Raw genomic sequence first — 12,198 nt, 5'->3', positions numbered from 1 at the left:
TTTGACCTTAGCTTTATAAACCTAGGAATTAACCCTATTCAAGTACTATATGTTCTCTTAGTCTTAGAACTGTAGGTTTTTGTTTAGTCTTAAAATCATTAATTTATATTTACTCAAATTATGCTAAATAGGGAAAACTGGTGTTAAATATTTTACTCCAATTAAAAATAGCAACGAGGTTGTCATCAATCATGCTATGTGTAGTAGTCCTTAAAATTCCATCTAATGTTGGCTTAAAACAATCTTAAAATAGTAAAATTCCATTGTTAAAGATAAATGCTGGTGTTGTTTTTAGAGTGGAATGGTGAAGAGAACTGAAGGCCACTAGGTGGCAGCAAACACAACAGCTAGAAGATGAAAACCTACTTTTCATGCATCTCCTTTATGTGGTCATCTTTTGCCAGGAGTTCCAATTTCAGAGACTTCACATTTGATGACTGTTTAGTGAGTTCGTTAGTTGCATTCTGGATTAAAAGAAACATATTTCAATTCATCTTTTTCAGATCTAAAACAAAGGCACTGGTTTGAGAAAGAGTAATACATTTATTTTAATCACGTTAACAATGACTAAAATGTACTTTTAATATATTATTTGATTATTTTATAAGATATTTATAATAAAACTATTATGTAGCATGCCATAGACGAACATCCACAACACTATAGGAATCATATATTTTAATGGAAAATAGAAGAGTTCTCTGAGTAAAATGTAAATGTATGATTAAGAAGCTGAATGGCAAGCCAGGTAGTGGTGGCGCACGCCTTTAATCCCAGCACTTGGGAGGCAGAGGCAAGTGGATTTCTGAGTTTGAGGCCAGCCTGGTCTACTGGTCTACAAAGTGAGTTTCAGGACAGCCAGGGTTATACAGAGAAACCCGGTCTCAAAAAACCAATAAATAAATAAATAAATAAATAAATAAATAAATAGAATCTTAATGGCTCAGTTAGATCACTTAAAATGAACGATAGATTTACTCACAAGCTGAATTAGATTAAGTGTAATCACAGATAACTTGATGTTCCCCCTAAAAAGTATAACAACCGTTTGCCAATTCTTAGAAGCTGGTCTCATCCGTGATCTGCTTTCACCATGGGAACATGGCTGCAATGACAGTGTGTGAATTCAAATCTGGGCCCTCAAAGCCCTGGGCCTCTGCCTTTATGCGCTCGGGTTAGTGCCCTGGGGTCACCTTTCTGGAAGACAGTTCCAAGGCCATGTGAGGGTACTGAGGTGCTGCAGGTGACAGCCAGCTGAGTGCCTGGCAGACTCGAGTGTGAAGGCTGTGCTGCATCTTCCAGCCTGGCAAACAAGTCTTAAGAATGAGGGAACCCAGAAGTGAACGGCAAGAGGAATAATAGACAATAAACTTCAGTGGGCCAATGATACTTGGGGATAATCTGTTTGAGAGTATTGGATGACTGACAATCTTATTAACACTAAATTCCTCTCTGTTTGAACTTACTAAGAGTAGCAATTGTTACTTAAGGATTTATATATAACTACTACATAGTATACACAATTAATTGATAATATTTCAAAGCAGATTAGCTTTGAGTTATTTCTTGTTCATCCCACCTAGGAGTCAGGAAACCACAGCATCAAGACAGCTAACTTCATCTTGATTCAAGTTAGAGTTAAAGGTACAATCTGAAACCTCACTTAATCATGTTGGTATTTTAGCTTTTCTGTTCATATGATATTGTTAATCTACTTGAATTACACATCTGTTAATTTCAGAAAGTGTTAAACAAATATGAACAGAATAAACTTTTGATTTCTGCCAATCTCTGTTTTTTTTTCCCCTGCTCTCAACTTTCCTGCCTAAAACACTCATCCCCTCCCCTACTCAGCACCCTGCAGACTTGGTGTTCCGGAAGTGTTTCTGTTGAGAAGTAAAACAAATGAACTTAGTACTTTATTTAAAACCAAAAGCAAAAGGCAGCATGCAAAGTCTAATACCGTTTTCAAATGAGTATGTTCAGTAGATTTTAAGTCAGTTATCTGATTCCATTCTGCTTTGAGACTTAAAGCTATATTTTATGTAGCTAAGTGCTGAATTCATGACTTGTGGGTAATGGAGGGACTAGTGAACTGAAAATGAAATGACAGCCATATCTCCATCATTTATCAGAAGGGACTTCTGTTACTTTAGCTTTTATTATCCACCTCTGAATCTATCTCTGTAGAGTTCCTCAAGGAAACATGTTTAGTGGGGCAAAAGAAGACAGAGAAAATACACATGAGCCCTACATATAAAAATGCACTGGTTCCTGGAAAGTGTGTAAGAGATGAACAGAAAAGACCAGAATCAGATAAAAGAGGTAATGGACCTTTCATAGATTAATATCCAACAACTCCCCAAATATCAGCTAGAAATGACTGGCTTCCTAGTTAATCACCATTAGAAGTCTTTTATCTGTTTTGAGTTACATCATATCCCTAAAATTATATGCTGAAGTCCTCAGCCTCCAGTACTTCAGAATGTGCTGTGTTTGGAGATGTTTTTTTAAAAGTGTAACTTAGGTAAGGTGAGGTCTCCGGGGTGCCCTAATATAATATGCTGGGTATCTTTGTAAAAGAAGGCAAAGGGACTTTTGAAGGAAGACCGCATGGAGATAAAGGTAGAAGGCTGCTCTGTATACGACAAGAAGCAAGGCCTCAGAAGAGGGAAAAACAAAAGTCAACACTTTCACTTTACCCTGCCAGCTGGCCGACCTTTATGAGAAGCAGCGGCTGTTTTGTTGGCATTTGTTGTTGTTTGTTTTAAGGCAGGGTCCCACTATGTAGTTCTGGCTGTTCTGGGACTCACTCTGTAGACCAGGGGGCTTTTACACTCACAGAGATCTGCCTGCCTCTGCCCACAGTGCTGGGATTAAAGGCATGCAGCACCAGGTCCCGCTGAAAAGAAGTGTTTTAAGCCTGCCAGTCAGTGTTATTTTCTTATCACAGTCTCAGCAAACCAATTTGAAATATTGAAACTTATTTTGAGGAGCAGGGAGTATTACGTACTTAAATTCTTCCAGAAAGTTTCTATACTAAAACACACCGATCTTTCTTCTCGCAGTTCTATTTAAACTAAGGTGTGCCTCGCTTTTAAGTTATTGACAAGTTATCTGGAGTTAGACAGAATCTTTTATAAATGAAAAGAATTCTCAGTACCCTCACTCCCAGCTTTAGCTTGCTGTGGACAATGAAAAATTTCCTCTCTCCATGGCCACGCCTTGCTTCCTGAGTCCTTTCTCCAGCCAACAACAGCTAAATTAACCTAGTAGGAAGTGTATGGAAGAAAAGAGTTCCTACTGTGTTGATACAATGTATTTGAAAGGAGTCTCTTCATCTGTAGCAAGACACAGAAAACATCAGGAGTTGGGCGTCAGAGAAGACAACAGTGGCTACTTTCCTTTAGCTTCTAAAGTAGGATTTCAGGGTGCTTGTTAGTCTATGAAAAGAAAAAAAATCAAATAGAAACAGTAGAAAGAGAATAGAGCTAGAGACTTGAAAGACTTAAACAGATGCAATCAATATTCATGTTTTTTTTGGAATATCTTATCATGGTGACCTTAATTGAACTAATTAGAATCCACCAAATGTCTTTAAGGATGCAGTGACTTAATAGATGCTTTTGAACCTATCGTACTGTATAATCACCTTTAGTTTACACTGCAATTGCTTTATTTCCAAATCCATGCTTCTTGAAGGACCCATTGTGGTAACTTTTATCTGGGGGGCCATTATTCTAGAAACCTCTTCTGCCAAGCTCGTGACATCAGATGAAGACTCCATTTTCTTCAACAGATCTTCTTTTTCTTTTTGAAGTTCAGCTAAATCAAGAGTGAGCTTCTTTAAAAAAAAAAAAAAAGACCATGAAAATATTCAGAGTTAATCTAATGATTGTCAGTATATATTTCACAGGGTAAGAAATGTCAAAGAAATAAGTAAATTAATCATAAATTAGTTTTTACAACTATTTTATGATTAATTTAATTTAGTAAAAACATTACAAAAATTCTAAACTCTCCCAGGTTTTAACTAGTATCAGAGAGCCTACCAGGTTAAAACAAACAAACAAACAAACAAATAAATACAAAGATACTATACTCAGTACTTTGACATGGGTTTCTCTCTCTCTCTCTCCCTCTCTCTCTCTCTTTCTCACACACACACACACACACACACACACACACACACACACACACACATACACAGAGAGAGAGAGAGACAGACAGAGATTGAGATTTGATAACTCTGACACCGGGGCAGCTGTACTTGGTAGGAGCCAAGCTGGAGCAGGACAGGATAACAGATGTTAGCTGTTTATTCCACTGGGTAGATCTTACTAACCTATGTAGCAGCCAAAATACTTCTCATTTAGCAACAGAAATGCTAAGTCCAATTAACAGATGAGGCTTGTTAGGGACTTAGTTAGAATAAATACCACACAAACAAACTCACTCAGTTTTATCTACTTGAATGATAATTAATTGATCAGCCTTATTGTTGTGAAAAAAAAAAACCCACTGTCCTATATCTGACATTTAGAAATAATGCATATTTTTGCTAAATAATATATTGGGAATGTTTTTAAGAGTGAGAAGACACCACCTTTCTGTTAGCCTTTCTTCTTTGTTAAACTAGTCAGAAGAACATCATCAAATCGTAATAGCCTACCTAACAACTCATAGGACTTTAAGAGAGTAAATAACTTCAACACTTTTTTATTCTAAAGCTTATAAACTGGTAGTTGAACACATGGAACAACCCCACAAAATAATTCTGAGATCCCTCTGAAGAAAGGAAAAATTCTTTCCTTGTTATGAATTCCAATCAGGAGTAGCAAACAAAGCCATCAAGTAAATAAAGTATATAGCAATATAAACATGATATATGTTTATATCATGTTTAGTATAGCAATATAAATATGCTATACTAAAAACTATTCACACACAATGTATAGAAACTCTCCCAATAAATCCACGATTAAATATGTGCTTATACAATTAAGCACACACTGTGAATATGAACACTTAATAATATTAATTCACACCTGGAGCTTCAAAATTGTGACAACGAAAGAGCATTGGCAAAGTGTGTGTTGGTTTAAAAACTATTTCTTTGGCCATGTTTTAGCATATGACCTAACTGCATGCTTCCATGGTGTTTCAGGGCACACTTATTTATAAACTATAATTTGTCCCTTATAATTAATATCTAAATTTGAACTCATAATTTCTTTAAATCTGTGAAATCTTGGCACAATCCAAGCTTGACTCCTCTTTACTAATTCTCTATGTCCAATCAATGCCTAGCTCTGTACAGTATGAAGTATTTCTTATGTTCATTCCCATATATCACTTACTCGGTGCTAACATTACTGTCTACTAGGCCTTCAGCTAGAGCTGTTCACCTGAACCCCCCCTTCGTCCACTTCCGCCCCACTTCCTAAACCAGCACTGTGTGCCATTACCTCATCTGAAGCTTACTGAGGCATTTCATGCTAACAGAATAAAATTCAGCTGTTTGTAGAAAATTGTTCTTGTTTTTCCACATCTAACTAAACATTTAAGATGTCTATGCTCACTATACTTAGAAGGTAAGTAATACAATGCAGATGAGAGAGCCATGATTTCTCTTAGTGCTCTGAATCTACTGCTCACACTGTGGGCTTGCTTCTTCCTTCAGAATGTCCCTATCTAATGAAAGCAGTTTTGAAGATAGAAATGTGAAGATCTCCCTCCCTGCAAGCACATCACTTTAAGTGGGCAGTGTTATTGGGAATACTACCACTCTGTGATAAGTGCCACTTCAGAGAGCATGGCGATGTACTTTAAAGCTGAGGACACAGATTAATAAAGATTTGCTGAGTGTGTGTATATAATAATCCTATCATTTGTCTTAAGACAGAGTTTTGGTTTAGGGTCACTATGAATTTCTTGCTTATTAAAGATTAAGTTCTCTGCCTCTGAGCTTGCAGGATAGGAGTCCTTCCACAGTCTTCTGAAACTCTACTTAATTCCAATGTTATCATCTGTTACAATAAGTATTGAGCCTCGTATTAATATAATTATTGTAAAACAATTCTAACTAAAGGTAACGTAACACTGTAACTTTAAATTAGCTACTACTTGAAATTTATGTATTAAGTATAATGCTGAGATAGAACTGATGATCACTATGTTATATGAAGCAAATGAAGCTATTGTGGAACAAGGTATTCTGAGCATGACATGGCCACTGTCCTCTTGAACTCCCACCAGCTTTAACTGCTACCAGAAGAACTGTACAAAACTGGATCCACTAACATTCCATCAAGCAAAGGGGAAGGGACTCAAAAAACTGTATCCTTCCCTAGGGACTTATAGGCATCTAACTGTTGGTGGAAGGAGGGTCTCATTGTAAGGCTATGGCCTTTTTTGAGTATATACAGTTAAACATTGTAGGGAGAAAAAGAGGTGTTTTCTTCAGTGATACAGTCACTGATAAGGTGCCCATGCCACCACAGGTGATTCCTCACCCACATTCCTATAAGTTCCTATGGCCCTATTAAACTCACTGGTTTGCCAAGCTAAATTTTATGGAATTGCTTCTTTGGTCTGTCATTGGTGCCAAAGCTGGGGTGGACAGACAATTATTTGTCTCTCCAGGACATTTTCTCACAGGACAGGCACAGAGTGAGAATTGCATGACTCTTTCATAGGTGGCATCTACATAAAGCTGACCTCAATAAGGCAGAAGCAGAATGGTGGTTAGCAGAGGCTGAGGGACATAGGGGAGAAAGACTTGAGCAGACGCTCATCGCTGGGTACTAAGTTTTACTTGGTTAGGAATAAGAAGGTCTGCTTATACAGTAAGGTCATATAGTAGAATGGCTCTATCTTATGATAATGCGCTGAATAACTCAAAAGACAAGAAGCAAGAAATCTGAGTGTTTATACTATAGAAAAATGTCAAATCATTATGATACACATATTTAACATAATTTAAGAAGGATCCAAGAAGGATATAACTGAAAAATCACATGGTACATTATACACACGTATAGTTTCATATATCAAATTTTATATTTAAGTTAAAAATATGAAACACTGAAATATTCTCCAAAAAAAGTATTTAAAAAAAAGAACACCCTTTAAACAACTGTAGGTAAATTATACTTAGATAGAAGAGCTACTCTTTAGCAATGAATCCTGAATAATGACAAAGCTCTCAGATAACTAACTCTAAGAAAGAACATCCTACCACTCTCATTCTTGCACAGTATTTGGGTTTACTCATAAAACCGGCTAGTACTGAAGTGGCTATATTGTATTAGATTAAGAAGGGATGCTGTGAATGCAATGGCAGTTCTTAACCAAGGCCATTTTATGTCAGCTTTATACAAGCCAGAGTTATTGGGGAAGAGGACACATCAATTAAGAAAATACCCTTACTAGACTGGCTGTGATAAAAACCAATATACAGCATTCTCCCACAGCCTCTGCTTCAGCTCCTGCCTCCAGGTTCCTGCCTCCAGGTTCCTGCCTCACATTCCTACCCTAACTTCCCAGGAAGACAAGTTATAGGCTATAAGATTGAAGAAATCATTTCTTCCCTAAGTTGATTTTGTCACAGTGTTTTATCACAGTAATAGAAGCCCTTAGACATAATTGTTAGCAGTCATGGGGTAGTGCCACAACAGACCTCGCCAAGTGTTTTGGGAAGAACTGTAGTAGAGTAAAAACATTGGGCTGGAAAGGCCATTGAGTGCTCAGAGCTCAGTGGGCTATTTTGTTCATGCCTAGAAGATAAGAACTTTGAGAGCAATGCAGGCGATGGAAACCTGGCTTGTCAATTTCAGAGGAAAGTCAGAGAATCCTTTAAATGCTCAATCAGGACTGTTCAACAGTTTGAATTAATAATTGTGTTCCTGGTTAGCTGGAGATCAAGAATCAGCTGTGATTAAGAAGAGACAAGCATCAGGAAGAAGAAATCTCCTGGGAAGTATTTCCTCAGGGTCAGCATAGAGATGCTGTGGTCCAGAGAGGGCCAAGCCTGGACCTTGTGATGGCTGCCAAATCTAGTCATGTGTGTGAGTCTTCCAGGTGGTACTAGTTCTGAAGATGTGAAAGGGTAATGGTCATAGAGCAGACCTGAAGCTTGGCACCATGTGGAAGGGTTGGTTTGGTGAAGGTGACACATTGTTGCAGAGACTCCAGAAGTTTAAAGGTGCAAGGACCACTGGCCAACAGAAGGACAACAGATAAAGCAGTAACAGGGTGGGGCCAGCTTGAATTGAGAAAATATGACCTGTGTGCTGTGACTTTTGGGGCCTAGAAGATTGTGACCCGCAGAACTCATGCTTTGGGCCTTATACTGTTGAACTATAATGTGGTTTGTGACTCTGCCATGATTCTTCTCTCTTGGACTAAGAAAGTATGTAGCTTTTTTAAAAATTTTATTTTAAAGGAGCCAAGAGTTAAAAGACTTTGAACTTTTAAAGATGCTTTGGAGTTTTATAGAGAATTGTGAGTTTTAAAGAGACTACAGATATTTTAGAGAGACTGGATATTTTAGAGAAACTTGGAACTTGAAAGAGAATTTGGATGTTTTGAAGAGACAGAACTTTTAAACTCCTTTAATTTTTAAAAGCTGTGAGATTGTTAAAAGTTAGAATGTTTTATATTGTGATATTAATATTAACATGATATCTTGAGGAGAAAGAAAAATTTTTAGTTGAATAGTGATGTATTTGTGTGTAAATTGGCAAAAGATCAATTATGATGGCTAGTTTTATACCAACATGACACAAGCTAAAATCATTTGGGAAGAGGCACCTTGCCATTAATCCCAGCACTTGGGAGGCAGAGGCAGGCAGATTTCTGAGTTCCAGGCCAGCCTGGTCTCTACAGAGTGAGCTCCAGGACAGTCAGGGCTATACAGAGAAATCCTGTCACATCAGTTTCTGGGTGCTGAACCTGAGAAAACATTTTCCTAAGAAGCTGTTTTTGAATAGGAGTAGGGAACCCTTCCAGGGACATTCTCTTTCAGTTAAAGTTCTCTCATGAGAAACGAGTTTGCCCTTTTCATGAAGCCATTGACGGTTGTGGGTCTTCTATTTGGGTTACCATTCCTAATGATCCAATAAAGAGAATAAGGTTCCAACAATTGCTGATGCTTATTTATATGTGCTCTGCTTGCCTGTGATGTAAAATTTGCTCATACAGCCCTCTTCAGCACACTTCCAACTTTTATTCCCTTTCTGCACTCTCTCACTGTGAATAGCAGTAAGTATACTAAGTTGTGGCCATGCCACATCCTGAATGCTGTGGTTTTGAAATCTTCTCTGCTAAAGGAATTTGTCTACCAATCCTGTACTTAGCCTCACAGAAGTTCTCAGGACACATGCAGAGTGGAGCCAGATCCTTGTAAGAACATTATACAATTGGCTTCTACTTAGTTCTTGATAAGAGACTCTTCTATATCCCTTCTACAAACCAGTTCCAAAGGTCTAAGAATCACGTGGTCATATTTATCACAGCGTAAGCCTTGTTTCTTGGTACTAATTTTCTTTTTTTTCTTTTTTTCTTTCTTTTTCTTTCTTTTCTTTCTTTCTTTCCTTCTTTTTTTCTTTCTTTTTTTGTTTTTTTTTCTTTTTGTTTTCAGGACAGGGTTTCTCTGTATAGCCATGGCTGTCCTGGAACTCACTCTGTAGACTAGGCTGGCCTCGAACTCAGAAATCCACCTGCCTCTGCCTCCCAAGTGCTGGGATTAAAGGCATGTACCACCACTGCCTGGCTTGGTACTAATTTTCTTTCATTTTAATTGTGTCATTGCTATGACAAAACACGCGACAAAAATCTTAAGTAGGGAATATTCTATATTGCTTCATAGTTGCAGGTTACGGTCTGTCATGGCAGAGTTCACACTAACAGGAGCTTGAGGCAGCAAAGTCTAAGCCTGGCTGATATGTTGATCACAATTTGTGAAATTCTGATCCAAGGACCTACTAAGCTATCTGACTCCTGGCCTGAGGAAGATAGGATGTAATTAAAGTATATGTTCTTTTTAAGATGTTAGGGTAGTACTATGTGTAGCACAAAAAAGTACATAAGTCATAACTTAAAAAAATAAAAAGCAAACTAATAAAACCCCAGCTCCTTCCTCAGCCAGCCTAACTCGTTACCCCACCTCCAGCAAGGATCACAAGCCCCATGGCATGAAGTTTAAATAACATTCTCATTCCAATTTTGTCTTACCCATAATTTTGTATTAATATAATTTCTTTGATTTTCCTAAATAAAACTTTCCATTTTCTCTAATTTTTTTAAATTTATTTTTATGTGTTCACAGGTGCACACTTGGGGACAGTACACATGTGGGAGTCAGAAGACAACTTGCAGGGGCTAGTAGCTCTTTCTTTCTAATATGTATGTTCTATGACTCATACTCTCAAACTCAGGTCATTAAGCCTGGTTATAAATATTTGTACCCGCTGAGCCATCTTGCTAGTTCACATGTTCTCTTTTGTATGTTAGAACTATAAGCTGGATACTAGCTCTGCATGTATAGTTATTTGGCCACCAAATCCTCAGGCTAGAAGCTTCCTTCCAAGGTTTTTAGCATGGAATCTGGAGTTTTATGGACAGGGTAAATAAGTCACCCTTCACATTATGTTTCTTTTTCCACTGTGGGACTTCATATACAAATCACTTTTATTATTTCTAGGCTTCACCATAACATGTTCTGGAGCATCTGGGCACAAGAACCTAGATTTAGAATTTGACTCAATATTTATCATTCCATTTCCCCTGTATACCATGTGCCAAAGAGAGTCTGTGTTTTCAATGATAGATAAAGAAGTTATTAGGTTAGCCTTTAGGTAGCTAAATCTAGACCCAGTAATATTCAGCAATGGATTATTCTAAGTTTATTAGCTATATTGCACCACTGTGTAAAAATTACCATAAACTTAACAGCTTTGAAATAACATCTACTTGTTAATCCTGTCTTCTTGGGTTAGGTGTGAGGCACAGCAGGTCCGTCATAGCAGACTATCACACGGAGTATTTCTCTTTCTCAGTGCTTTACACAGCAGTGGCCGGGAGGAAAACAGGTATAACCCTCACGTGCTTGTCCTGAGTGAGATATTTCCTCCAGCCACACTCCCTCTTTTAAGTTTGTACCATTTTACAAAATAGTTCTTACCATATAGAGGTTCTCGTCCAACACAGGAGCCTCTTGGACGCATCTTAACATAATGGTGAACATTTTAGAGAAATAGAGAACAAAGGGAGCTGCTCTTGCCCTCAGGGCAGTTTGTAAATACAGACCAGTTTCCTTCCCTGTATCCCCATGATATATTCTATTCCCCACACTAAGAACAGCACCAATGCCAATGCCTATACAGCACCCTGCTCTTGAGCTTTCCCATGGGAAGGGATCGGCCAGAACACAGGTAAGAAGGTGCATAGCAGGCCCAGGAAAGTGAGTGTCCTTCCCCAGCAGGGGACTTGGGTAAACATTTTTATGTCCAAGAATGAATTATTTGAACAATAAAACAGGGGCCAACCCAGAATATCCTAAAGACTCAATATAGACAAGAACAGGATTTAGGACCAACCCAGAATATCCTAACGACCTATGGGGCTTACAAGAAGACTGAAACACTCGCCAATCACTTCCCAGTGTTTAAGTCCCACAGAGACTGGTTTGGGCAGCTCCAAAGAGTGAAACACTGAAAGAGAATGAGCCACTGAATGAAACCATGCACAGGACGCTATGTGCCACACGAGTGAAAACACATTGAGTATCCACATACATTAGAAGCAGTGCTGCGAGACAGGAGCAGAACAGGGTACAGTTCTTAGGATAAAGAGAGATTCTGGGCCGTCACGTTTTTTTCTGTGCAATGATCACAATATGGTGTCCAAAGACACTGCTTGTCTTCCCTGTCTACTTTTTGCCACCAGAGTAAAAAATCTAAACTCATAATAATTTGTAAATATTAAAGTACTTTTGTTTTGATAGTCAAATCTGGAGAAGCAGTAAGATGTCTGGTGGGGTGTTATGGTTACACACAGATTATTGGGAAACTAAGCTGGTGGCAGAGAGAGCTTTCCTGCACACCAGAGCAAAGGTCAGGGGTAGCCAGGGTAAAAGGATTGTATTGCTGCCTCCTGTAGCTAGACCATGGTCTCCCTACAGAAATGTGTGTGTGT

At 38.2% G+C, this 12,198-nt stretch overlaps 1 protein-coding gene across 2 annotated transcripts in view; it reads right to left on the bottom strand.

Annotated features, from left to right (window-relative positions):
* Cntln (centlein) overlaps nt 1-12,198 on the bottom strand; it is a 241,922-nt gene that overhangs the window by 34,129 nt on the left and 195,595 nt on the right. For both annotated transcript variants that reach the window (XM_031377791.1, XM_031377792.1), the window contains exons 19-20: nt 3,653-3,844; nt 367-464 (exon numbers count right to left, since the gene is read on the bottom strand). In XM_031377791.1, the coding sequence (XP_031233651.1) occupies nt 367-464; nt 3,653-3,844 (290 nt within the window). The remainder of the gene's footprint in view (nt 1-366; nt 465-3,652; nt 3,845-12,198) is intronic.

Source organism: Mastomys coucha, unplaced genomic scaffold (assembly GCF_008632895.1).
Source record: "Mastomys coucha isolate ucsf_1 unplaced genomic scaffold, UCSF_Mcou_1 pScaffold18, whole genome shotgun sequence".
Classification (NCBI taxonomy): Eukaryota; Metazoa; Chordata; class Mammalia; order Rodentia; family Muridae; genus Mastomys; species Mastomys coucha.
The sequence above is the reverse complement of the archived record's forward strand: the minus strand, read 5'-3'. Positions and strand labels throughout refer to the sequence as shown.